At 51.5% G+C, this 26,941-nt stretch overlaps 1 protein-coding gene across 1 annotated transcript in view; it reads right to left on the bottom strand.

Annotated features, from left to right (window-relative positions):
- Positions 1–26,941, bottom strand: part of RASSF5 (Ras association domain family member 5) — a 69,183-nt gene extending 42,242 nt beyond the window's left edge. Inside the window, exon 1 of the mRNA XM_087828105.1 lies at positions 26,216–26,941. Within this exon, the coding sequence (XP_087684231.1) occupies positions 26,216–26,681 (466 nt within the window). The 5' untranslated portion in view covers positions 26,682–26,941. The remainder of the gene's footprint in view (positions 1–26,215) is intronic.

Genomic DNA, 26,941 nt, shown 5'->3' on the forward strand with positions numbered 1-26,941 from the left:
TGCAGGTTTGGTTCCAGATCATGGCGAAAAGGCAAATTTGCAATAAAGCAAGTCACACAAAATTTTTAGTTTCCCAGTGCATATAAAAGTTATGTTTACACTATCCTATAATCTATTAAGTGTGCAATAGCATTGTGTCTAAAAAACAATGTATATACCTTAATTAAAAATACTTCATTGCTAAAAAATGCTAACCATTACCTGAGTCTTCAGTGAGTTGTGATCTCTTAGCTGGTGGAGGGCCTTGCCTCCAGGCTGATGGCTGCTGACTGATCAGGGTGGTGGCTGTTGAAGGCCGGGGTGGCTGTGGCAATTTCTTAAAATAAACCAGTGGAGTTTGCCACATTGACTGACACTTCCTTTTACAAAGGATTTCTCTGTAGCATGTGATGCTGTTTGACAGCATTTTACCCACAGTGGAACTTCTTTCAAAATTGGAGTCCGTCATTTCAAACCCTGCTGCTGCCTTATCAGCTAAGTTTATGTCATATTCTAAATCCTTTGTTGCCATTTCAACAGTCTTCACAGCATCTTCACCAGGAATAGATTCCATCACAAGAAACCACTTTCTTTGCTCATCCATAAACAGTTTGATCATGAGATTGCAGTGATTCAATTCCATCTTCAGGTCCCGCTTCTAATTCTAGTTCTCCTGCTATTTCCGCCACATTAGCAGTTACTTCCTCCCCAAAGTCTTGAGCCCCTCAAAGTCATCCATGAGCACTGGAATCAACTTCTTTCAAACCTCTGTTAATGTTGATATTTTGACCTCTTACCATGAATTACAAATGTTCCTAATGGCATCTATAATAGTGAATCCTTTCTAGAAGTTTTTTTTTCCTACTCTTTTTTTAAAAAACTTTTCTTTATTGTTGAAAGTCCCTCTTTTCCCCCCATTAACCCCTTCTACCCCACACCTTCCCCCCACCCCAGGCCTTCACCACACTGCTGTCTGTGTCCATGGGATATGCATATAAATTCTTTGGTTAATCTCTCCCCACCCACCTCTCCTTCCCTCTGAGATTTGTTAGGCTGTTCCATGCTTCTATGTCCAGGTTTTCAACTTACTTTGCCCAGATCCATCAGAGAAGCACTATCTATGGTGCTATAGCCTTATAAAATGTGTTCTTAAACAGTAAGAATTGAAAGTTGAAATTACTCCTTCATCCATGGACTACAGGATAGGTGTTATGTCAATAGGTATAAAAACAACATTAATCTCATTGTACATCTCCATCAGAGCTCTTGGTGCCCAAGTGCATTGTCAATAAGCAGCATATTCTGAAAGGAATGTTTTCATCTGACAGTGGGCTTAAAATATTCAGTAAACCATGTTGTAAACAGATGTACTGTCATCCAGGCATTGTTGTTCCATTTATAGAGCACAGGCAGAGTAGATTTAGCATAATTCTTAAGGACCCTAGGATTTTTTGGTAAATGAGCATTGGCTTCAACTCAAAGTCACCGGCTGTATTAGCCCCTAACAAGAGAGTCATCCTGTCCTTTGAAAATTTGAAGCTAGCCATTGACTTCTCCTCTTTAGCTGTGAAACTTGCAGATAGACTCCTCTTCCAACAGAGGGCTGTTTCATCTACCTTGAAAATCTGTTGTCTAGTGTAGCAACCTTCATTAATTATCTTAGCAGGATCTTCTGGATAACTTGCTGCAGCTTCTACATCAGCACTTGCTGCTTCACCTGCACTTTTATGTTATGAAGACAGCTTCTTTCCTTAAACCTCATGAACCAACCTCTGCAAGCTTTAAACTTTTCATCTGCAGCTTCCTCACCTCTCTCAGCCTTCATAGAACTGAAGAGAGTTGGGGCCTTGCTCTGGATTAGGCTTTGGCTTAATGTAATGTTGTGGCTGGTTTGATCTTCCATCCAGACCACTAAAATTTTCTCCACATCAGCCATAAGGCTGCTCCACTTTATCATTTGTGTGTTCACTAGAGGAGCACTTTTACTTTTCTTCAGAACCTTTCCTTTGCATTCACAACTTGGCTACCTGCTTGGCACTAAAGGCCCAGCTTTCAGCCTATCTCGGCTTCCAACATGCCTTCCTCACTGAGCTTAATCATTTCCAGCTTTTGATTTAAAGTGAGAGACATACAACTCTTCCTTTTACTTGAATATTTAGAGGCCAGTGTAGGGTTAGTAACTGGCCTAATTTCAATGTTGTTGTATCTCGGAATAGCCCGAGAAGGAGAGAGATGGGGGAACAGCTGGACACACACATTTATTAAGTTCACTGTCTTAGGGTATGGTTCATGGTACCCCAAAATAACTACATCAAAGATCATCGATCATAGATCATCATAACAAATATAGCAATGATGAAAAAGTTTGAAATACTGAGAGAATTACCAAAATGTGACCCAGAGACATTAAGTAGGCCAATGCTGTTAGGGAAATGGTGCCAACAGACTTGCACAAGGTTGCCACAAACCTTCAATTTATAAACCACACAATATCTGTGAAGAGAAACAAAGCGAAGCACAATAAAATGAAGTGTGCCTCTACACATTTGCAGACCGGTTTTACCTCCATTATTTTGTGTGACCCTGCAATCATTATTATTATCACTTTACAGACAGGAAATTGGGGCTTAGGGGCCTTAGTGACTTTCTCAAGGTCAAATCATCTGGCTTCAGACTGGTGTTCTTTATACTAATTTACATTAATCTGATCACCAGGGACCATGGATCCTTGGGGAAGGACTTAACTCTTCTGGGACTCGTTTTGCCCATCTGTAAAATATGGGCACAGCAGCCCTGCCCAGTGCACAGGGATGTTTATAGTTTTAGGGGAGAATGGGTCTTCACAAATTAAAAGTGCCTCCAAAGACACAGGCACTGTCATCAGCAGCAGGAAGGATTACTACCTGTCTCTGACCTGCCTCATCTAGAAGTGTGGGGACGGCCTCTCTAAGGCAGCTGAAGTGGCCTACAGACAACATCCCAAATCATTTGTTTCAGGGCCGAAAGCACGAGTTTCATAGACAATGTCCACTTCCATAGAATCAGGACTTAACGAGCCTTGGGGAGTACATTAGAGATGGGGAAACTGAGGCCCAGAGAGGTAAAGCGAGGTGCCCAATGACACACAGCTCTGTTCTTTAAGGGCTCGCTCTCTCTGGAGCCTCCTTGGCAGAAGAGAGGTAAAGTTGAAGAGGCAGGGGGGGACTGGGTGAAGTGGGCAGGACTTGCGGCAGGGGACACACAGCCGGGACTTGTTTGGATGACCTGGTAGCTAGGGGACTTTTGATTCATAAGGGCTTAGGCGTCGGACACTTTTCCTTTACTTTAACAAGCTCCAAAAATTTAGCATATTTAGACTCTCTTTAAAGCTGTCATGCACTCTATGTCAGGGTGGGAATGGGTCTCTTCTTCTCTCTTTTGGGGAGTTGTGGAATACAACCTCCCTCTCCCTAGCTGCCCCCTTCCCTAATACCTCCAAAGATAAGCACCGGGGCCACATTCCTTCTATAGGTTTTGCCACTAATGTCTGCAGGGGAGCACCCTGACAAATGCAAGGACACGCAGAGATTCCCGAATCCTCCAACCTTCTGAAGCTCCCCACTACATCTGGGATGGCAGGGGAGTTCGCTGCTCATCTCCCATATGCCTGAAAATGAGGCCCACTGACGGGACGTCACACCCCACCCCTGTCTAGGCCTTCCTGGCTCTTCCTGGAAGCCGTCCTCTCACCTGGAGCTGGAATGGGTGAAGCCAGCTCTCTGGGGCACGCACCATACACCTGCAAGCGCCCATGTGCATTTCTGGGTCCCACAGTGGGCGATCTCTGCCTGGCACAGGGACAGCCTCACCCTTGGTGCGGTGAAGGGCCCAGGGGGATGTGCAGGCCAAGTCTCCCCTGCCCGCAGCACCCAGAGTCGCCAGGGCTTTGATAAGGTAGCATGGGGGCCAGAGCCCACACAGAGCAGCATTGTTCAGGCCCCGCTCCTGGGACACACCTGTGCAGCTCTGGCCGCGCTCTAAGCATGAAGAATGTTCTGGGGGTGCCAAGGAGCGGAAATGAGGAGGAGGAAGAGCTGGAGGCTCTCCCAGCTTCACAGCAGGCAAGCACTGCCACCAACTCACAGATGGCAACGCGTCTGGGAGAAGCGGACGTCCTCCAGCCTCCTCTTTCGGCAGCTTTACTGCTGACACAGGCACTCCATGGCCATCGGTGCATCTGCTTTTCTCAGTTTCCCTCTTCTGCTCCTTGCCTCTCTCCCCTCACTCTGTCTCTCTCTGACATCCTCCCCCCCACCCCCCGTGAAAACAGCACCCAAACCTCAGAAAGATATTTTTTTAATAGGCCTTGCTGCTGAGCTTTACAGAGCTAGGAAACAGGAGATTCCAAGATTTTAAAAAAGCATCCTTGAGCACCAATGACTCTAGTCCAATAGACCATGTATCACAGACTGGAGCAAACCACCAGAGAGCATCCTCATAGTTCCCAGCTCCTGGGAAGGCCAAGTGTGGGCTTTCAGGCCAACGGAGGTGAAGCCAGAGCCACCATTCCTGTCTCCAGACACCACAGCAAGCCCCACAGGCCACAGCAGGTACCTACTACGCTCTGAGTGGGAATACTCATGAGATTCCTATGGCAGGGCTGTGCTCTATTGGGACCCAGTGGTTAACCCCCTGCAGGTCATCTCTCCTTCAAGGAAGCTCATCATAAGGTGCTGCTAAGCCAACCCTGCCCTTGGCATCCATGGTGCTCCAGAGCCTCAGCTCGTTCTCAATCTGGGCGAGAAGAGAGGGAGGGACATGGTGGCTCAGGGCCACATGGGCCTCAGGAAGGGCTCAGCACCATCATCTTTGGCAGCAGCTTCTATGTCTTGAGCACAGACTTCCCCGTGCTCTGTGCTCGTGTGAGGGTGCAGATGGATAACACGGGACACCGGGGTCCCAGGCTAGCTGGGCAGACAGGGCACACACGTGCAGAGACAACTAATGAGAGACGGCTCAGAGGAGGGCCCCAGAGCTAGGAGGCCTGTTCAGAGGACACAGATGCCCGCCAGCCACAGCTGTCACGGAAAGCTTCGTGGCACAAGGAGGCTCCGGGAGCTTGCAGAATGGATCAGACTCCAGGTGACTCACAGTCCCTCATGGCAGGGGCCAAGAGGAGACAGGGAGCTGTGACATCACAGAATAGACAAGAGGAGGATGTCCCCAGCAAGAGGCAGCGAAGGATTGGGGAGAACCATTCCTAGGGAGAACGTATACTTCTTAGCCTTAGTATTGTCTTCTATAAAATAGAACTATCCCTTCCCTCTCCTTCCCTCCAGCTACAGGCCCGGCTCCATCCCAGGGATGTTTTGAGGAATGAGTGTGCTTTCAGGTTCGGGAAGTGGGGCCTATGGAAACAGAAGAAGGGGCCAACTGTGAGGAGGAATGACGTAAACCACAAGAGGGCCCTTCTCCAAGGAAGGAACCAGGAGCCAGGGTGGAGAGACGCCTCGCAGGGCCCACCCCCAGCTCCCGAGCTCGATTAGCTTCCCAGCGGCTATGACAAAGCACCATGAACAGGGCAGCTTAACACTGCAAATTATTGTCTCCGTTCTGAAGGCTAGAAGTCTGGCATCAACTTGTTGGTGGGGTCGCGATCCCTCTGAAGCCTACAGGGGAGCTCCCTCCCGCCTCTCCCCAGCGTCTCGGGGTTTACTGGCGCCCTTCAGCGGCCCTTGGCTTGTAGCCGCGTCGCTCCAGGCTCTGCGGCCGTCTTTGCACAGCCTTCTCCGTGGGTGCCTCTGTAATCCCGCGGTCATCTTCTTATAAGGACCACAGTCATACTGGACCAGGGGACCACCTGCTTAACTAATTACACCTGCAACCGCCCCACTTCCAAATAAGGGCACATTCTGAGGTACTGGGGGGCCAGAATTTCCATATATTTTGCAGCAGGGGCACAATTCAACCCACAATACAGCACCTGCGCCATACTGGGAGCCCAGTGCCCTTAAGCCCCAGCAGATGCGGGTTTCTCATGAAACCATCTCTGGAGACCAGCAGCAGGCGGGCAGAGGAGGCGGCCAGGGAGTCTGGAGGTGAGGCCAGGACCACTGCCTGCCTTCTCCAGCCCTGCTCCTGACCTTCTCAGTCCCTGACTGTCACCATCAAAGTCACCATCTGGAACAAGGGGGTCAGGCCAGAGGCCGCAGCAACCTACGCCCAGAGGTGGCACTCCTTCATCCACCTCAGCCCAGATGAGTGAGCCCAGCACGCGGAACGACCTGTGCGAGATTGTTTTTCCAAAACGCAGAAGCAACAAACCTCCCCTTTATCCCCAGGGCCGCCCAAGTTAGTTCCTGCTCCACCCATTACCACGTGCCACACATACATGCACACACACACTCACAGATACACACACACACATACACACTCATAGGCACACAATCTGCTGTGTAACCTGAGAGGGGAATTTTCTGAACCAGAGGCATTCCATTGATAAGAAACCCTTAAGGCCCTTTCACTCCAGACCTATAGGCAAGATCCCAAGATAACATGGACCTTTCCACTTAAGGCCCCCTTCCCCCAGCTGGAGCCTTGCTGGGGTGAGGGTGGGGTGGGCACCCAGGAGATGAGGCCTGGTGGACAGCGAGCCCACAGGCCTGCCTGGCCATGCCACTCCCAGGTCAGCGAGAGCACCTTCTCGCCCTGCGTGGCCAGAGCCACTCTGAGGCCCAAGGGGAAGTACGACAGCCTCCGAATGCAGGAGCCTCTCACCATTCCCTGGGCGCCCCAGGCCTTCTCACAGAAGGGCGGCCTCCGAACAGACCTGACCACCCCCCGCAGCCCCCCTTCGGGGACCCGGCCCTGCTGTAGTGCAATGGGAGCAGAATGGGAAGAGTGGCCTCTGAGGAAGGCCTGGCCCTCAGTCACTGATCGCCCAGCTCCCTGAACTCAGATAAGTGACTGACCTTCTCTGATCATTCATTTCCTCAACTTTAAAGTGGGACTAGCAGCAGCTCATAGGGCGGCCCTGAGAATGAAAGGGGCTCTTGGTGTAAACCACACACAGAAGGCCTGGACCACGGAGGCCCCGTTACAGTTCCAGCCCCCCCCCCCCTCAGCTACGTGGCTTCCTTCCCACCCCCACCCAGCTCCTGGTAGGTAATCCCTAGTCTCACCAACCTCTCCCAGCTAATCATTTCCTAGCAAAGCACACGAGTAGCTTTTAGTTGTAATTTTGTTCTTAGGCACAACAGAGAAATCTGAAAAAACGGAAACTATGTGCATAGGAAATGACAACGTTACAAAATTTTTTAAACGTAGGAAGAAACTTGTCCTGGTCCGCCTGAGCAAGTCAGAGGGGACAGTCCTCAGTCTCTGGGTGACAGCTATGGCTCCCTTCTCACACATTCCTTCAAGAGTCTCCCGTTCTTGAGACCAGTGGTGGCCACTCAGACATTGCCCGGGGCCCCTCTGTTGGCCTGCCCCACTCCCACAGCCCCAGGGCACAGTGACCCGGCAGCTCGGCCCTGCCTGCTCCCCTAGCCAGGAACAGCCCCTTCCATGTGGCTCCAAGATTTCCCCTCGCACCTCAGGCCTCCAGTTCCCTCCGCAACCAGGGCCTCCTCTAATCCTCACGGCTGCGGTTCCTGGGGTCCGCTCATTCCCAGCCCTTTGCTGTGGGCCCTGCTCATCGTCCCAACTCCTGTGTGCCTCAGTTTCCTTTCTGTTAGAATGAGATGATAGCAGAACCTGCCTCACAGGGCTGCTAAGATAATTAAATGAGTTAAATATGTAAACAATAACACAACACCTGATACAAATGAAGAGTTCCATAAAGGTCAGTTATCCTTACTACCTGGCTAAAAGCCAAGCTGAGCCTCACCAGTGGCCCCAGTATCAGGTGTCCCCATCCTGCAAAACTGTCTGTGCTCTTCCCAGCAGTGCCTCCTGACCCTCCTCCAGACCATGGACCAAGTCCTGCTACGGAAGATCCTGATGCACCCCAGACCTTCATGAAGCCCCGCCCCAGTCTGAACTCGGGGGCCCAGGACTCAGCTCCCAGCGGAGGGGAGGAGCCAGGTGAGGAGTACCCCCTCCCCCACCCCGGGGAGGCACCTCTGCCTGCCCGGGACTCTTCTCCTCCCTGCCTTCCTGCCCAACCCTCTCCAACAGCTGAACTTCTAAAACTCGCTTTAATTTCAGAAAAGAAAATCATTAACCCAAGCTGATAACTTCCAGGATTAAAGAGGTTGTGGGTAAATGAGAGGGTTCTCGCCTTATTGGTGGGACCAGTTTCCTGCAGGAATTTATCCTGAGTGTATATTTATTTGTACCTAAATATATATTCGTTAAAATGTTCATCACATGGTTGTTTAAAACAACAAAATGCTAGAAATACGCCATATCCATCTACAGGAGACCCACTGCAGTTATTTTGAAATAAAATACTATTGAGCCATCATATAAACTTATGTAGATTAATACTGGTCAACTTAGAAAGATGTCCACAAGCATATCATCAAAGAGAAAAAATGTTGTGTTTTATGGTCCTGATTATATGAAAATACACACATACCTATGTCCATGTTAAGCACAGAGAGGTATCTGAAAGGACAGCGACCTGCTTGCTGAGTGATGGGATTTCAAATGCTCTTCCTTTCTTTACAGTCTCTACATTTTTATAATGAACATATATTCTTTACTAATGGAAAAAATACCACAACAAAAGGAACAAGGAAAACCATGTACCCACATTCGACGGCCACAGTACCATTATTGACTGCCTACAATGTGCCAGATACTATATATGACTTCACATAATCAGTACTATGCCTGTACGATACATGTTTCTACCCCTATTTTAAAAAACTAGACTTTACTTTTTAGAGCAGTTTTAGGTTCACAGCAAAATTAAGCAAAAGTATACAGATAGTTCCAATATTCACCCCCTCCACACACGTACACACATGAACAGCCTCCCCACTATCAACATGCCCCCAGAGTGGTACATATGTTACAACTGATGAATCACATGGATGTATCATTGTGACCCAAAATCCACAGTTTACATTAGGGTTCACTCTTGGTGTTGTGCAGTCTATGGGTTTGAACAAATGTATAATGCCATGTATTCACCATTACATCATGCAGAGTGGCTTCACTGCCCTGAAAATCCCTCCCGCCCCACTGATCCCTGGCAACTACTGGTCTTTTCACTGTCTCCATGGCTTTGCCTTTGCCAGAATGCCAGATAGTTAGAATCATACAGTATGTGCCTTTCCAGATTGGCTCCTTTCACTTAGTAAAATGCATTTAAGATTCCTCCATGTCTTTTCATGGCTTAATAGCTCGTTTCTTTTTCAGTGCTGAATAATATTCCGTTGCCTGGATGTACCACAGTTTATTTATCCATCGCCTACTGAAGGGCATTTGGTTGCTTCTAAGCTTTGGCAATTATGGACAAGGCTGCTATGAACATCCAGGTGCAGGTTTTCATGTGGATGCAGGTTTCTAGTTTCTCCTTCGGTCTACCCCGATTTTAGCGATGAGGAAACAGACTTGGAGAGGTTAAGAGACTTGTTGAGAGTCTCACAGTGTTTGGGTGAAAATCCATCACAACTGGCTGCTTCTCCGTAGCTCTGTTTTCTGGGAAACCGTTGCTCAGAGCTGTCACCTCCACTTGGTCCTGATCCCACTGACCCTACACTGCTTGAGGCTGGGAATGGCTTCATCAGGCATGGGGGTTAGGGTGGCCCAAGGCCAGAAAAGAGCATGAGTTGAAAGGATTTGGGTAAGGAGTTTGCTTTTTCCTCTGCCCTAGTGCAGGGAGCAAAAGCGTCCCTCCCTGAGGCCTCTGCCTCATCCTGGAACAGCCAGTTCACAGCTCCCAGCCCAGCCCAGCCCAGCCCCTCAGCTGGGAACCTCAGAAACCACCAGACTGTCTGCCACCCTGGACTGGTCCTTCAAACATGGCCCCTTCGTCTCTGGGACACCACATCTGGGAAACTGAACTACCCGGGCAGCAGCCAGAGGTTCCTACACTGAGATCCCAGAGGTCAGCTCTTCAGCCAAGGTCAAGCTCCACAAGCAGTGGGCACTCAGCCTCCTCCACTCAGAGGCCCAGCCCCTGCACCTCTGCTCCCTAGGACACCATGGCAGAGCCAACCACGTAGAGATGATGGTGGGAGAATGGACACCAGCTCCCAGGCTCCCAGAGGCCCCAAAGTGCACCCATGTAGCAGCACACTGCTCAGCATGCACGGCAGAGGCCTTTGAGAATGGGTGCAAGGGATACAGCACTTAACCAAGAGCAGGGGAGTAGACAGAATCTGGCCTCCAGAGTCACCCAGATCGGGGTGTGAACCCAAGCCCTGCTACTAACTGGGTATGAGATGGGCCTGGACCACTTACTTCACCTCAGTAAAATATGGAATTTATTCAGCCTCAGTTTCCTCACCTGCAGAATGGAATATCTTCCTTGCCAGCAGATTTGTTGCCAAAATTAGAATATATGGAAAGTATCCAACAGCGCCTGCACATAGTAAGTGCTCAGTGAATGGTAGCTGCCATTTTCAACTAAGGGACTACTGAGTCTGGGTCCCCAGCTTCCTGTTGACTCGCATGTGATGCCAGCCAAACGCCTCTCAATTCTGAGCCCTCTTCCAGTGTATTAAGGTAGAAAGAGTCACACAGCTCTGCTGCTCACCTAAGTTCCTCCTGCCTGTGCCTTCCGTGGGCCCAAGGAGTAAGGCAGAGACAGCAGAGAGTGGGTGGTGCTGGTGAGTGGGGAAGTAGAGACTGTGACACTTGTCAGGCTTGGAGGTCTGCAAGCAACTGCCAACATCAACATGATCTACGCATTTTTCATACTCCTGGTTAAACTCATAGTGAGGTTGGCAGCAGGGAGTGGAAAGTCCCCACTTCTGGGTGAGACAGCCAGCTCAGGACACCTGCATCTTTACGTCTCCAGGAAGGAGCATGCACCCAGCCCTCCTCTTGAGAACATATAATGCGATTCCTTGTTTCAGAGGACAGGCCACCCCTGAGGGCACTCAGCACCCCCAGTGCAGCCTAGAGGGCCCACAGCACCCCCCCCCCACACACACACCACAGAATGTGCCAGAAAGCAAGCCAGGAAGGGTTGATGTAGTGGTAGAGGAGAGACAGGGACCAGGCCCACGTCTTAGGTCAGAGGCTGCCAGCCCTCCATGGACAGGTAAGGGGGCAGCTGGTTGCACTGGGCTGTTGTCTCTGTGCAAAGAGCCAAGAGGGGCTGCACCCGAACATGCACGGGCTGGGGCAGGTGTTCGGTTCCATGTGAAACGGGGCTGGATGGGCGGCCTTTGAGGTAAGCTGGCTCTCCGGGGACAGGCACACTGAGAGGTGAGAAGGTGCCGGGGAGGCAGGCTGGTGCTGGGGAGCCTGGTTGAAGGAGAACACGAGGCCACCCCAAGATCCTGATCCCTACTCTCTCCCCAAATGACCGAATCTGTTTTGGGTGTGGCCCAGCTGGGGGGAGGGGTTGACGTGCTCTTTTGAGTGACCCATTAGTACTAAAGGGAAAGGTCCCACTCAGTTGTTGCGCATGGTCCCTGGAGCTAAGGTAGCACTTGTTCATTCCGAGCCAGGCTTCCAGTCATATTACCAGGCAGGCTGGATGCGCCCCTGCACCCTCTTCCCACACGGCCGGCCTGCAGAAGCACAACCCTGCCCCACGTGGGTGGGTGCGGGTGGGTGTGCCCTCGGGCAGGCCTATTAATCATCTTTCTCTGACACAAGCTCACATCCCTGGGCAGAAAGAACCAACAAAAGGAAGGCACTGCAGCCAGGCCAGGAGGCTGTGCCGGGTGGGGATGTTTGGGGAGGGGCAGGTGGAGGGACGGAAGGAGGGCCAACAGTTCACAGCAAGTTCAGACAGATGATGCAGGAAGCGAGGGGCAGTCAGGCAGTGTCCGCCCTGAGCCCAGTGAGGCAGGGGACAGGGCCTGACCCCAGGGCACCTTGCCCACACGGTCTGTTTCACGCCACTTTGTTCTTTGGGGGTGCTACAGCCCTTAAGCATGTCCCCCACCCTGCCCTGTGCATATGTGCATATATGTTTAAAATTATAAACCAATTTAATAGGGTTGTTTTCTGACAATTCATGCTTCGATATTAGATAGTATTAACTGACTCCCTGCTAGGACCATGCTGGAACTCCCCCTCCCGTCTCCTGTCTGACCCCCTGACTTATACTTCCAACATTACAACATTTACATTCTGCTGTAACCATAATCCCCACAGTTGTCTAAAATGAACTCTACTTTAAAAATAGATTCGTTTGTTTGTTTTTTATAACAGCAAAACTATTTTTAATGTTTTATTTCACTTCATCTCTTGGTTGGCTGAGTTTGGGGGGAGTACGTTTTCATATGCACTGTTTCCCAGTGATGGTTTAGGCACCCCACAGAGATGTGCCCCTATCTTACCGGCCTTTTCACACTGCGCACTGTGGTCTCGCAGCACCTTTGCTGATGACAGTGGTGAGAAGGGGCCAATGTGGACGGAGAAGATAGTAGCGGCGTCTGCCAGCCCTTGGTGTGACATTACAGGGCATCTCTGAGAAGCCGGCCTTGGTCAATAATGGACGGAGGCAATAGATTTTGGGAAAATGTAAAAATAAGTGATTTGAGGTGGAGTCTCAAGGGAAGGCAAATGGACCCCATTCCTCACATGCAAGTGTCTGTAGGAGATTGTCACCTGGACCCTCTGGCCTCATATCTGTAAAGGTCCAAGTTGTATTGAGGGCGTGGCCATACAGAAATGCAAAAACATGGCACAATTTTTGAGCAGTGGCAACTGAAGTATGTGCGTTCATAGAGCAAACAAACTCAGAGGAGCAAGGAGAGTATAAAACCTTTTTATACAGCTGTCTCTCTTATCTTTCCACCTACCTAGTTACTGGTTGATTTTTGTGTGTGTGTGTGCAGGCACCCTTCAACACGGACTTACTGGGGGCCTACTAAGTCAGGCTGTTCCAAAGGACGGCAGTTCCATCCAAAGACTTTTTGTAACAGAAACAAATATGAAAGGAATATAGTTACACATATTTTTTTTCCAATATAGATATAACCTATTTTAACTGTCACCGCAGAAAAAAATAAATCCTATTGCCAGGGCACCATAAGGAAAGAAAAAATGTTTTACGACATTGTGTAGTTGCAGTTGAGGGGATTTAACAGATAGCAACAGCCTGGGGTGTCCAAAGCCAGAGTGGAGCCACCAGATGTCTTCTCAGCTCAGGTCCATTCAGGAGGGGCCTCTGCCTCCTCCAGGCATGTGTCACTCTGCTCAGGGTGTAAGAGAGACAAAGCAGGTGGGGTCCCCTACCTCTGGGCTCGGGGCCTCTGTCCCTGTGTCTGGGGCCTCTGAGGAGCTTGGGCAGCTGACAGAGAAAAGGACCTGAGCCTAGGAATGAGGAACAGGAGTGGAATGAGAAGTTTGAAGATGTTGTTTGGTTTGGGGTTTTCTGCCTTTATTTTTAAAGCAAACACATTCTCTGAGAGTGGGGCAAAGCATGGCCTAGCCTCTTACTGACCTTGGGTGTATTTCTGGTAGTCCCAGACTCCAGCCAAATAGGTTTGCAAGGAGTTCTGCTGGGGCATTTGCAGACCACAGGGAGCAGAGGAAACCTGGACAGGTGTGCGGATGTGAACGCACACACAGGTGCAATGGCACAGGTATGCCTGACCCAAGTGCCAGGAGGTGTCAGAAGGCCAGGAGCAGACAGGTTCAGTCCTTTATGGGACATCCAGGCAGCCGCAGCCAACTGGTTTTTCCACAACTGCTTTGATGTGACTCGCATTCAAAGTGCAGATCAACAACCCAACACCAGCCCGGTGCAAAGAGACCTTTTGCAGTGAGAAGAAAAGTAAATAGATTACGTCTGAGGCTCTCCCTGCAGGAGACACACAAAGGTTTCTTTACAGCTGTATCCCTGTGGCCAGGACCACCAGAGACTTCTGGGGAGACCCAGGCCTGTTTCCTGCTGACCCCCAAGCAGCCTTTTAAAATGATATATGACCTGTTCCTTGGCAACACGCTTGCTTAGCTCCTAATGATGCCCGGCGGGCTAATCTAGTCTCGCCTGTTAATTAAGTGGTGTAGTAAACTCAATGATAGGAATTTTCCCAGAGCATGCCTTTAAGAGTTTCGTGCCCCTCCTCCACTTCTGCCTGGGCACGCTTCGAACCCTGTCTCTTTCATTGAGAAGCAGGCAGCCCACCTTGGCCGAGGTGCAATGGAAGAGCAGAGAGCCCTGTTGGGGACTTGCACAGATGACCTACTGGGAGCAGTTTTTTAAAAAGTATTTCTGGGAGCATAAAACCTCAGCAGCTGCCAAGGGGCCTCTGGGTGACGAGCATCATGTCAAGTGGTTTACAGCCAAATAACACAGCCTGACCCATATAATACCAGCTTGAGGTTGGCATTCCTTCCCCATTTATACTGGGAAAAACTGAGGCTCAGACAGGTTAATCTGCAGCGAGATATCCAAGATCCAGACTCTGTCGGCCTGGCTCCAAGCCCGTTTCCTTCAAACCCACACTTCAGGTTGTTCACAGAGTCCTGCAAGCAAGATGAACGACTCTAGAATTCTGTCCGCAGTCTTCCGCTCCTGTCCTCTCTGAGCACCATCTCCCAATCAATAAGTCCAAAAGCGAACACAAGTTAAACAAGCAAATCTTAGCTGCAGTGCAGCATAAACCCTGACCTAATGCTGCCACTCCAGCCTGATTGATTTTATTCAATCTATAACTCCTTGGGCTTAATAGCAAAGGAGCAAAGAAATGATCTGTTGAATAATTATTAAGGGGGAGGTGGGACGGAAGGTGAACATGAAGATACCAGTGAGCATTTAAATGGAGGAATTCAGTATCCAGCTGGCTTCTGAATGAGGGTCACAGTGTATATTAGGCTACTGATGATAAATTATTCAGGCTGGCTAAAGAGTATTTGTCTCCAAATGGGGATTAGGTCTAGTTGAATTAAAACCCCACTTCTCAAGAGGTAAAACCTTAATCAGAAAAATTATATTTTCCATAGTCAAGATCATATTGTCTTTCAAACTCTCCTTTCAGAAGCTTAGCCCAGAGGTGACTTTTCAGTTTAATTCCAACCCTAAGGGTCGGCGTTGTGGCCCCCTAGAGGCCACCTACTCTTGAGTGTGTATGAGAACAGAACGGAGACAGATGCACCAGGAGCCCGGAGGAAAGCTAATGTGTTCCAAAGATGTGGCCATCAGAGAGAAGCAGCTGAAGGTCAGTGGGATGAACAGATCCAGTGATGACTGGTCCCAGACTGGTTGTGCAGCTCTGACCCTTAGCAAGGAGCCTGCCTTCTCATCAGTGGAACAGCAAATCCCTTTCCCACCCCTACCACACAGCAATCTGGAGGGAATACATGCTATTAAAAACAAGCAAGCAAACAAACACCAGTGCTCTGCATCTTAGCAGGAGAGCGCTGCAGAAATACAAGATGCTGGAGTCAGCATGATGCAGCAGAAAAGACCCTGGGCTGGAAGGCAGGTGCTCGGGGCCCGGGCCTGGAGCTGCCCCCAACAGGGCTCTTGTTGGCCCAGTCTCCTTTCTTTGACAAAGGGGAGCAGGATGACCTAAATTCTATGAAAACTTGAATTACTACTGTTTCTCCTTTCCATCTTCCACTCGGCCCAAACTGTCCCGTTACCCTTCTCTGAGCAAGGAATGGTCTCACCCTAATTAGTAGTCAGGGAAGGAAACTTGGCCCAGTTACTGCCCGAGGCTGGGGCTCCTGCCCAGCTGTGTCCTGCCAGCAGTCTCCAGCCCCACGCAGCCCATTCCACAGGCACCTCCACTAACTGTGCAGGTGAGAGGCCTTTGCCTAGAACACGTCATGCTCCCAGGTGCTTGGAAGGTCGACCCAGCAGCAGGCAGATGGAGAACTTCCACCAGTTTAGGAGCCCAAATTAAGAGGACTTCTTGGCCCTAATTCTCAGCGAAGGAAAGGCTGTTGAAACCCATGGCCAACAAGGGCCTCTGAAATGGGTTGGCCATGTCCTTCAGGTCTGCCTGATCCACCCAAACCTGGCAGGGTGGCAGCCCCTAAGTTCTGGTCCCTGGGGAATCAGGGGGGACCAAGGAGTCATGCTGAGCTCAGCATTTAATACCAGGTTGCTAGAAGGCTCCTGCACTCCCCTCCCCAAGGGAAAGGCCACAGAACCCCAGCAGCCCCTGAGCACCCCCAGCTGGAGTGACTTGGACCTACCGCGAGCCAGCCTGGCCTCGTGGTGGAAACTCCGCAGGACCTGGAGCTTTTCCGATCCCAAGTGGCTCTTAGGGAGCCTGCGGAAGAGCTGCTGGAGCCTGGCGGTGAGAGTTCCGAAGCAGGCAGTGGCCGCCTCCTCTTCAGGGCCCTCTGTCATCCCCGCTGCAGATCAATAGCTTCTCTCTAGGCCTGGTGTCCGGGGTGGAGGGATGAATGGGGGAGTCACTGCCCCTGGAAGGGCTCGGTCTTCATGTGACCGAGGTTCTGCTCAAATCAGGCCAACTCACTGCTCCTCCAAAGGAAGCCACGGGCACCTGGGGCCCCGGCCGGCACCAGGCAGCCTGAGCGGTACCTTCTCCTTCCCAGCTGAGGTCCTTCCCTCCACCGCCCCCAGTGGAAAACTTTCTATTCCTGGGGCTTTTAGCTTGATAAGATAAAAATGCCCCCACCAAAGAGGCTGCAGGAAAGAAGCTGCCCGAGCCTCATTCCTCTAGCGCCTGTGAGTCTAAAAATCAATGTCTCCAAAGTTTCTACAGACAACAGAAGTGATCGGTTACCTCACACCGCGCCTGGTCCAGGAGCTCGTTAATGGGTTTCTTTGGGGATGGCGATTAATGATGCTTTACCAGCCGTACAGGCTCCTGAGGGACAGCCGGGCTAATTCACATCCTCCCGTGCAAAGCCTGGGGGGCCCTCAGCCCTCAGCCGCCCAGGCCCAGAAGGTGGTGTTGCTTTAAGAGGGTCAGACAATTTATCTGAGACCACACACCTGAGCAGAGCAGAGGTGACAGGCAATGGAGAAAGAAAAAGAAAAGACTAGAGTTTCTCATAAAAAGGGCAGAAATGCTGTCCTCTTGCCCTAAAATGATGCTCCCTAGGTACCTTCTCAACTGCCCCTGGAAGGGCTCAGTCCTCGTGTAAGTCCCAGAAACAACCAAGTCCTGGTGGGAAAGTTCCTGGATGCTTTGTCGCCCAGGCCAAGATGGGCGGTGGCAGGGGACAGCGGCCAAGCTTTCCAGGGAAGGCCCTGGTCTCGGTGCCTGTTCCCAGCTGCCCAGATTCCAGAACTCATCTGCCAACCACCAGCGGGGCCAGCTTCAGATGAAGGAGGGACGCTGGTTCATTACCCAGAGGAAATGACCACAGAGGACTCGCTCGGGCATGTGCAGAAATGAAGCCACTGTGCTCTGGTTACCCAGTGCGACCAGGACACCAACGCACATCAGTTAGGATGGGGCTCTGTTATTCATCCTGCAAACGCCAACCTAGCTCCCCAGCTATGCGCTGTAGTTTCCCCCAGGTCATAGAGAATGCTCACTGGCATCCTATCCCAAGGGCCGTGTCCTTGGGCCCACTTTGAGAAGAAAATGTTGCTACAACAAACCTAAGCCACACTCTGATCCTCTAAACAGGCTCCCCCATCACCACCCTTCTCATAAGAAATCTGGCCAGAAGGCCCCCATTTTAGGTCACCTCTCACTACTGAGGGCCAGGACTTGGTGCAGTAACTATAAAAACTCATTTGTAAGCTCAATAAAAACCCATTGTTACAAGTAATTTATTTCATATAGAAATGCCCCCCAATGCCACCCTTTCTCAGGCCAGGACACTAGTTCTTTCTCCCTAAAACTTCCTTAGTGGGACTGGGCTGCCCAGTTTACCCAGCAATCTCTGCACTAGAAGAGGGTTGTGGGTGAGTCTTGGTCCTGGAATGGCGCTTGGGGCCATCAAGGGAGGGTTGGGAATCAAGGTTCCTTGGCCCATTGCAACTCTGTAGCACGTGAGATTGCCAAGAGGGCCAGAACCCCCACCTGGCTTGCCACAGGCAAGGGTGGCATTCCCACTGCCACCCTCAGAAGGGACAGCACATGCATGCTGGGGGAATTTTAAAATATGAGTCACACGCAATGGGGAAAAGTCCCTCCTGAGTGCCCCATTTGGGCTTAAGGATAGACGGACCTCACTTCTCCTTTCTTATCACTGAGCTGTTCTTTGATAGGTTCCCATTGGGGAATCCAGCAGGAAAGGACTGGCAGAGACTAGCCTCCGGGCTTTGGGAAGCTCTAGAATCTTCCCTGCTGAGCCTCTGAAAACTGGATGGATTTCTGCTCCAGGGCGGTTCAGGAGGAGCACTATCCAGAGGCAGGGGAACACCTGCGATGACCTCTTGCTGCCTCTGACATCTATGCCTTGACCGGATGACCTCCATGCTGGAGAGGGAGTCCAGCCAAGGCCCAACACAATGTGAAGAAATAGGCTTCACCATCTTAAGTGCTGGGTTTAAAATATATCCTCACCTTGAAATACCCAATTCATAAAAAGGTACCTCCATACTGCTTTCAAAAGTATTCATCACTGAAACATTTACGTCTAGTGTGCTGAACCCCGCCTCTCGAAACTCTCTAGTTACAGCAGGAATCTGTTGTTCCACTTGCATAGTAAGGCATCTCTGAGGTTTTTCTGGATTTCAAATACTTTCCTTGGTTGCAGAAAGGACATAATTGTTTCAACAGAAACCACAAAACCTCCAGCTTCCATTCAACTTAGATGGAAAAAACAGCTTCTTCCGAGTCAGCAAGGAAAGTGAGTGATGATACTCAAGTGATCCAAGTGACAGCCTAACTGGAGAAACATCCCGCCAGAGTTGGGTGGGAGCAGGGCTGTCCCCAGAGTTGGGTGGGAGCAGGGCTCTCCGCAGAATTGGGTGGGAGTGGGGCTCTCCCCAGATGTGCTCTTCCCACGTGGCCACACCATTGCGTGGGACAGAGCCAGGGGCCTGGTATGCCAACCTCAGTTGACTTTTCAGTCCCTATCCAACTCTTCTTCACCCTAGCTGTCCCCCCTGAGATTCCACCTAATTTCACTTTGATTCATGGTTAGTCCTGTGTCATGAACTCTGAACCTAGGTCATGGTAGCAGGAGGCATGAAACAGGAAAAGATCTTCGACCTGCATTTCCACGCCCACCCTGCCTCACACCCCCCACACCAGTGGGGTGGGGGTGGGAGAGATTCACTTGTTTCTTTTATCTTGAGATTTTGAAAGACTTCACCGTTTATTGAAAGAGCTCACAATTTACACACGCTGAAAATCTATTTAGAATCCAAACGCTGAAAACAGGCTGAAGTGCAGCCAACTCTCAGTTCTTCAGGCACCGACTGATGCTCCAGCTTGCCCTTGGCTGACCCACCACCTGGCTGGCCCTCCTTTGTTTCTGTACCGCTTTTTATGGACATTTCAGTATTTGTTGGCAGAAGAGAGGCAGATGACTGACGAAGCTCAACTACCTTGCATGTTCAATGATGTTAGCTCATAAGGCAAAAATGCTGTGGTGGGTGCTGGTGCTGGGTTTGCTACAGTGATCTGGGCTGTCTTGGAAAAGTCCTCTCTTTCCCTGAATGTTGTGCTTCCTCATTTGTGAGATGGTTAGGAGTCAACCAGCCCTGCCTACCTCACCAGCCCATGCACCAGAAAACACTTTAGATGCAGCCAAGTAGTCTCTGAGATAAAAGATATCTCTACTCCACATTTCTTGGCCATTTTCAGCTCTATATCTACAGGCATGTTTCCATCCTAACAGGCTCAGAGGACACCAATTTGTATATCCAGCAAACATAGTGATAATTTCTTCCCAGATCCAGCCTCCAGTAGAAACAAAATGTAAAAGAATTAAAGAAATATACAGTCAAAGAACATCACTCTTCTTTAGGCCTGGCCCTCATGACCCTGTGGTCTGATTTCTTAGAGGTCCATGTAAGCCAAGCTGTCATTTTCAGGCAGCCCTAGCCAATAGCCACTGCAGACGTCCGGGTAAGGCCTGCTCCACCCTGGAAATGTTTGTTCAAGAAACAAGGAGGGGGAGCAGAACGTGGCGTGCAGGCCCTCCACTGAATGATAAACATGACCAAGCCCACTATGGTCACAGGTGGGTGACATACTTGGCCACCTGCCCAGCGACACACAGGAATGGACAGACTGGACTTTCCCACACCACCCTTTTTACAAACCAAACCCTCAGCACAATGTCAGGTCACGCTGTGCCCCTGGTGCCCTCCATGGGGCCAGGGTAGTAGGTGTGGGGAGCATAATCCTGAAGAAAATTGGGACCTGTTATAGCAACCAGGGGTCACGAGACCCTCTCAGCCAGGACAGGATATTCTCCACAGGGAGGATGGGCACATGGCCACCAGGCCAGGAGGGATCCCTGCTGCTCTGCTTCCTTCATCTCCAAACCTCACAGCTTCCCTTTATGGGGGCGTCTCTCAAGAACTTTCTCTGCGCCAGGAACCACAGGCAAGCTGGAGCAGGCCCTGCGTGAATTTGTCGGCCGCGATGGCCAAGCTCCACCATGGAGAGCTCTCAGGGCCCACCAGGATCTGCCCAGGTCTCTGGCACAGAGTGTGGGGTGCTTCAGAGAACACCTAAATACCACCTCCCCAGGTCTGAGTCAAGACAGTCTTGTTTAACCCTGGGGCGGGGCTCCCCACAACTACTCCCCAGCACTGATTTTATTCCCCGTCAACCAGTGCCCCAGGGAACCGAGCCACTGCCCTGTCTGACATCATCACCTCAGACTCCTCGATCTTTCCCCAAAGCCTAAGCTGGCTCAGCTCCCCTCCCAATCCCGAGATCTGGCCCCAAGCATGGGGACAGGAGCTTGCCAGAACTCTTGGAAAAAAAACGAAAGTGACTAAATGTACAACCATCTCCCCAGTCAGGGCTGGCCTTCCCAGCGTTGGCTGCCGCCAGCATTCCTGACCCAGGCAGGGGAGTGCCGGACAGGGCCCTTTGGGAAGGGTGGGTGGCCTCTGAGGTCAGCGGAGGAGGCAGGAGGCCGTGTGGAGAGGCAGGAAGCATCCTGCTACTGGCACAGGCAGGATCTGCCAGCGTGGTGAGGAGGAGACCACACTAGAGGGTGCAGAGGCCCAGGTAGGAGTCAGGGGAATGACCCATTTGCATGCTTTGCACACCTACAAATACTCACCCGCCCAAGAAGACTCAGCCCAAGAAGACTCAGCTTGTCACCCGAGGAATTCAAACAGGAAAGGCCTCCCCTGAGGCCAGAGATGTGTTCACAGCTCCCTCACCAGCCTTAATGGTACCCTGAGCAGGGCAAGGGTGGCAAGCAGCTCCTTCCATGGGGAAACTGAGGAATGAGGAGTGGGTATGGGACAGCCGTGGGATAGCAGTCAGGGGTGGGGGTTCCTCTAACACAGAGGTGCTGAGCAGGGACCGAGGGAGGGAAAATGGCCAGACAGCCAGAGATGGTCCCAAGGCCTTTAAGCCAGTCTGGTTTGCCTAATCTTACCCTGCCCCTAGGCAGGTGGATGGGTGACTCTTGCTCACATGAGACCTCAGCAGAGGCCTCCCCAAGTTCTAACCTCATGAAGCTGTTCTGAGGATGAGTGTGGCAGAGAGCATGAAAACGCTGGGCTCTGCAGAGAAAAGGCTCTACCGACCTGTGAGGCATTTGCCTGGGCCTGCCCTGAGCCTTAGCCACCCCTCCTGAGCCTCTGGCCCCTGCTCCCGGAGAAGGCGAGTCACTGCACCAGCCAGGGCCCTCGGGGCTGGGCTGGGGTTGTCCTTCCCCGGTCACTCAGGGTCTAGCAGCCAGACCTGGCACAAGCTGGTTCACTGGTGAACCTGAGAAGAGAGAGGGTCCCAAATCAAAGCCTCAGTGCTGAGGGGAAATGTCAGTCCATGTCCACCTAATAACGCACAGATCAGCAGGGAAACACACACGTTCATTACCAATTCTAATTAGGCTGGCAGACGAGTGGCATTAATCATTTTTGACTGTACCTGGGATTCAAGCCCCTCTCACTCCATAATCAGAAAATTTCATGCTCTGATGAATAGGGGGGAAAATTAAGCCCACATTTAATCCTTTTACTCTCATGTTTTGAGAAGGCAGGAGGCAGGGAGTAGAGGAAACAGAGCTTGGGGAGCTAAGAAGGCCTCTCTCAAAGCATTCCAGGTCCTTTCTCTGTCCCCCCACACCCAGCTCCCCCACACTCCACTCGGACCTTTCCCAAGAAGTCTCTAATTAGAGCCAGGGGCAGGGGAGGGGCTAGAAGTGGGGGACTCCACTATCTTTAACAGCATGACACCCATCTCCCTGCTTAGCTTTCCTAACCTCCAAAGCCAAGCATGGGCCTGAATCAATGACAGTACTTTTGGCCACACACCTCAGTGCTGCTGGGTGCACTGGACAAATATAACACCGTCCAAGTGCCCCCTGTTCTGGGTCTGCTACAAGGATACTCAATGTCTATGTCCTAGTACTGTAATCTCTTCTACAAAGAACCCATGACAAGGCCTGGGCCTGCAGGATCCGGTGGCTGTCACATGTGTGGTTTCAGTCTGCGCAGAGAGAAGGGTTAAGCCCAACCATTAATGCAGTGACAAGTGGAGGCTGCTGGACAAGGGCCTCACTCACAAGGAAGGTTCGTGTCCCCATCCCTGAAGGCCATGGCAAATGTCTCATACTCACACCATCATTAACGTCTATTACAGGAAGGGGAGGTTAGGTGATGATCCCCAGGGCTCCCCTTTCAACCCTATAATTCCAATCACTTAACACATCATAGCTCTGAACACCGCCCCTTCCAGGGAGAGGCTGGCCCCCGGAGCAGACGCGTGGCACTCGCTGACAGCATGCAAGGTATGTCCAAGCAACCCTCCTGGAATGTTGAGCCGGACTTAGGTTTCCCCATTTTCTAGATCATTCCCTCGTCTAGGATGGTGTACAGAACCACCAAAAGGAGAGGGAAGGTCGGAGATCAACTCTATGTGCCTTTTACAGAGGAAAGACTCCGTGACCTACAAGGCACATTCCCTGAGAACAAGGTCAAAGGGCAGCAGGTTATTTGCTGTTGACCATTCCCTCCTGGAGCGCTGCAAATGGGTCTTCTCACCACTGCCAGCTGCCCCAAACACACTCCACACAATGCTCTCCTCTTCTCTCTATCTCTGCCTCTGTCTCTATCTCTCTCCACTCACCAATCCCTAGATTTCCTTCTCTACCTAACAAACAAGATTCCTTCAACCCTGGGAATTAATATTAACGCTGAACTTTCCTGTTTGCAGATCCAGCATTCACCAGAGCACAGTTACAGACCTTGAAGCAGGAGTGTGCTTAAGTTAGAGGACCTTTCACTGAGAAGGCAGGCAGGCAAATTTCTAAGAGCTCCCTTCATTAAAGGCCCATTCTGCCAGCAAGGCTCCCACCCAGGGTTAGCCACCTGTGCAGACAGGTGTCATTCACATGCCCACTGTCCTTCTGCTCATTTCCCAGAGCAGGGAGATGTAATAGGAACAATAAGCTGCTGCCTCATCAACCACTACTAACTAAAACCATGCTCTGTGCCTGCTACTATGCTGGAGCAAGTGGTACAAAGACAAGGAGACAATGTCTTGGTGATGGCTGAGCCACGGGCATTCTGTGAGTGGTGTTTCCAGAGGACATTAATACTCTCACGTCCTGGGATGCTCATGGCACTCGCTTCCTCATTTAGCTCTACAACCAGGCAGAGTTTGAAGACTACACGCTGCTGGGAAAGGTGATCCTGACAAGTGTACCGAGCCCAGGCAGATTGTTACAGCTGCTGAATGGGAGGGATAACAGCAACATTCACATTGCATTAAACGTTCATATTGCATTTTCCAGGCACTGCTCTAAGTGCTTTACATATATTAATTCACTTAATTCTAACATTAACACAATGAAATAGGTCATATTACTATCCCTGTTTTTTAAAACTAGGAAGTGAAACACAGGTTCACACTGAGACTCAGTGGCAGAGTCAAGATTCACACCCACGTCTTCTGGTTCCAGGCTGTGCTCTTAATTACTGCACATTACTAACCATTAGTTTTCAAAATAAAGATAAAACAAACCAACCCAGCCATGGAATGAGACCTTCAGCTTAAAGAAAGCCGCTCAGTGAGTCCAGCCTGCTGTGCCTCCACCCGCCAGCCCTCATTTGCACATCAGAACATTTCCTATCTGTTCCCATCCAGCCACAGGTCCATAGTTAATTCAATATTAATAATGACAGAGACTCGTCTCTGTGGCCCCTTGATTCCAGCTCTGCTCACTCATGTGCTCCATCTCTCTCTCTCTCTCTCTCTCTCTCTCTCTCTCTCTCTCTCTGGTATTCAGACATCCCTGGTTGGTATTAAATCTATGTGGGGGCCACCAAGTCACACAAAGTCAGAGGAAATGTCCATGCACCTAGGTGTTCCTGCCACCAGAAACTATTTATGAATTAATCAAATTAAATAAACAATTCTAATGTAAAGTGAGCATAAATTCATTTAGTTGTGGAGTATCATGCATATATATGCACACACATACACACACACACAAATACACTATCACCACCACCATCCCCCCAAAATCATAAAACTATGTGCAAAATGTTCAACAATTGATATAGTCCCCGAACATCTTAATCCAAGCTAGAATTCCAATGAAGCGGATTTCTCCAGGATTCCTGCACAATAAAACCCATTGCACGGAGGATGCTGCCTCTTTGTTGATAGGGCTGATGAACGCAGTAAAATACCCCAGGACCCTTGAGAAGGCCAAAGCCGCCAACACATCTGAGGGCAAGTTGCATTCAATTCTACCGTAAGGTCAGGGCATTTACCAAGTGACCGCAGATCCCTACCCATTACACACACCTCTGTAACTTTTGCTGTTTCCTTTTTAATTGGCACCTGAACTGTGAGTACTGGTGCTGGAGGGAGCAGCACCCCCTTTCCCCACCAATCGGCCCCTCCCACTTGACCCTGGCTCAGCGTCAGCTCTCCTTCCGCAGCCAGCTGCAGTGCGAGGTGCACTGCACAGCCTCGGCTGGGGACTGACTGCAGAGACAAAGTAGGATTTTCCTGATGTGAGAGAGGCTGGTGCTGTCCAATGCGGCAGTTGGACGGGAGATCATGGGGGAAGGGCCATTTGCTGAAACGCGCACCACCCATTTCCAGAGATGCTAGAGTTGTGCCATTGTCTGTGCTTTGTGCCTCGGATATTGACAATATCTGTACAAACACATAGACATCCTCTGCCAAACACGGGCAACAGCAAAATGGGGGTGGGGGTGGGGAGAGGACACTCATTAAAGAAATACACCCACCTAACTGTAAGAAGAGAAAAATCATAAAACCCTAAGAAGACTGTAAATTGGCTCAGAAAATCTACACCCCAGCTGCCCAGTGTTTTATAGTCAGGTTTGAGAAGAGCCTGGCTCAGGGGAGGCTGGGGGGACGGGAGAGCTCTGGAGGAAGGGACCAGGGTTGGGTAATTTTAGAGCTTGATGACCGGTGGAAGGGGAGCTACAAACATCAGAGCAGAGTCCAAAGGTGCGAGGGGCCAGGGAGAGAAGGCAGGAGGGGGCACAGGGCCAGGGTGACCTCAGGCTCTCTCCGGCCTCTCAGCCGGTTCCATCCAAACCCCAACCAGGTCTCTTCCCTGTTCCAACAGGTGACCCTGGAGGAAGGATGTATCGCAGGTGGACATGTACCATGGGCGTGTACCACAGATGGACAAACCAACCATTTTGCCATGAACCCTAACAAGCGCAGGTCAAATGGCCATCTCAACCCCAGTCTCACAACCCACTCTCAAGAACCTACAACAAAAGCAAGAGGGTGCACCGCAGACAACCTAACGACCTTGCCGCTGCGGCCCTCAACCCAACCCGCGCACGTGTGTACACACGTGTGTGTCTGGGGAGGGGGCACGGCATGGACCTGTTGGGAAAAAGGGATTTGTTACATTCCGCAGAGGCGTATCTGGGCAGTGGGCAGTCGCTAAGGACACCGGGCAGGGGACTAAAGAGCAGTCTCCCGGGCGCATCTCCTTTAGTCAAAGGCGAGGTCTCCCGCGGAGCCAGAGCGGGCAGTGCCCCTCCCTGCCCAGCCCCTCGCGGTCCCCGCGCGCCCCTCCCCGCCCGGCCCTCACTCACTAGCGCAGCGCAGCGTCTGCCGCAGCACCTCGCGTCCGCACAGGTCGCACCAGCCGGGGCCGCCCCGCAGCGCCAGTTCGGTGAAGCAGTGCCCCTCGCCTCGCTCCGCCGGGACGCGGGGATCCTGCGGCTGCTCGAAGATGCTCCGCACGTCCCGGGGCCGGGGCGCGCCAGGCCGCCGCCGCAGCCTCTGCTGCAGACCAGGCCGGAGAGGGCGAGCGGGGCGGGAGGCCCGGGGTGGCGGCTCCGGGTCCCCGCGCGCAGCCCTTCGGGCGCCGCGCCCCTCGTGCGCCCCTGGCGCAGTGGAGCCGGGCGCGGGGGCGCAGCGGCGGGAGGACCGGCCGGGGGGCGGCGGCGGCGGCGGCGGCCGCTCCGGGCCGCTCAGGCTCTGCAGGTAGCGCGGCGGTTCTGGGTCCAAGAGCAGCCGGTACGGGCGCTGCCCGATGGCCGAGGACGCCATGACCATGCCCGGAGCGCGGCGCCGGCGCTTCTCCCGAGTTTGTCTCGAGAGGGGGCGGCCCCAGACCAGCGGCCTTTAAAGGGACCGCAGGCTGCGGGGCGGGGCGGGGGCGGGGAGACTCGGGAGAGGCAGGAAGGACGACCCAAGGGAACCACAGACCGACGTAGCCGCTGGTTCAGCGGTGGGGGCCAGGAGGGCGCCCGAACCAATGTGGATTTCGGGGCGTCCTCAGGAAGCGAACTGGACAGCTGGGGCAGCTGGAGGGT

This window comes from Miniopterus natalensis, chromosome 19, assembly GCF_054644295.1.
Source record: "Miniopterus natalensis isolate mMinNat1 chromosome 19, mMinNat1.hap1, whole genome shotgun sequence".
Classification (NCBI taxonomy): Eukaryota; Metazoa; Chordata; class Mammalia; order Chiroptera; family Miniopteridae; genus Miniopterus; species Miniopterus natalensis.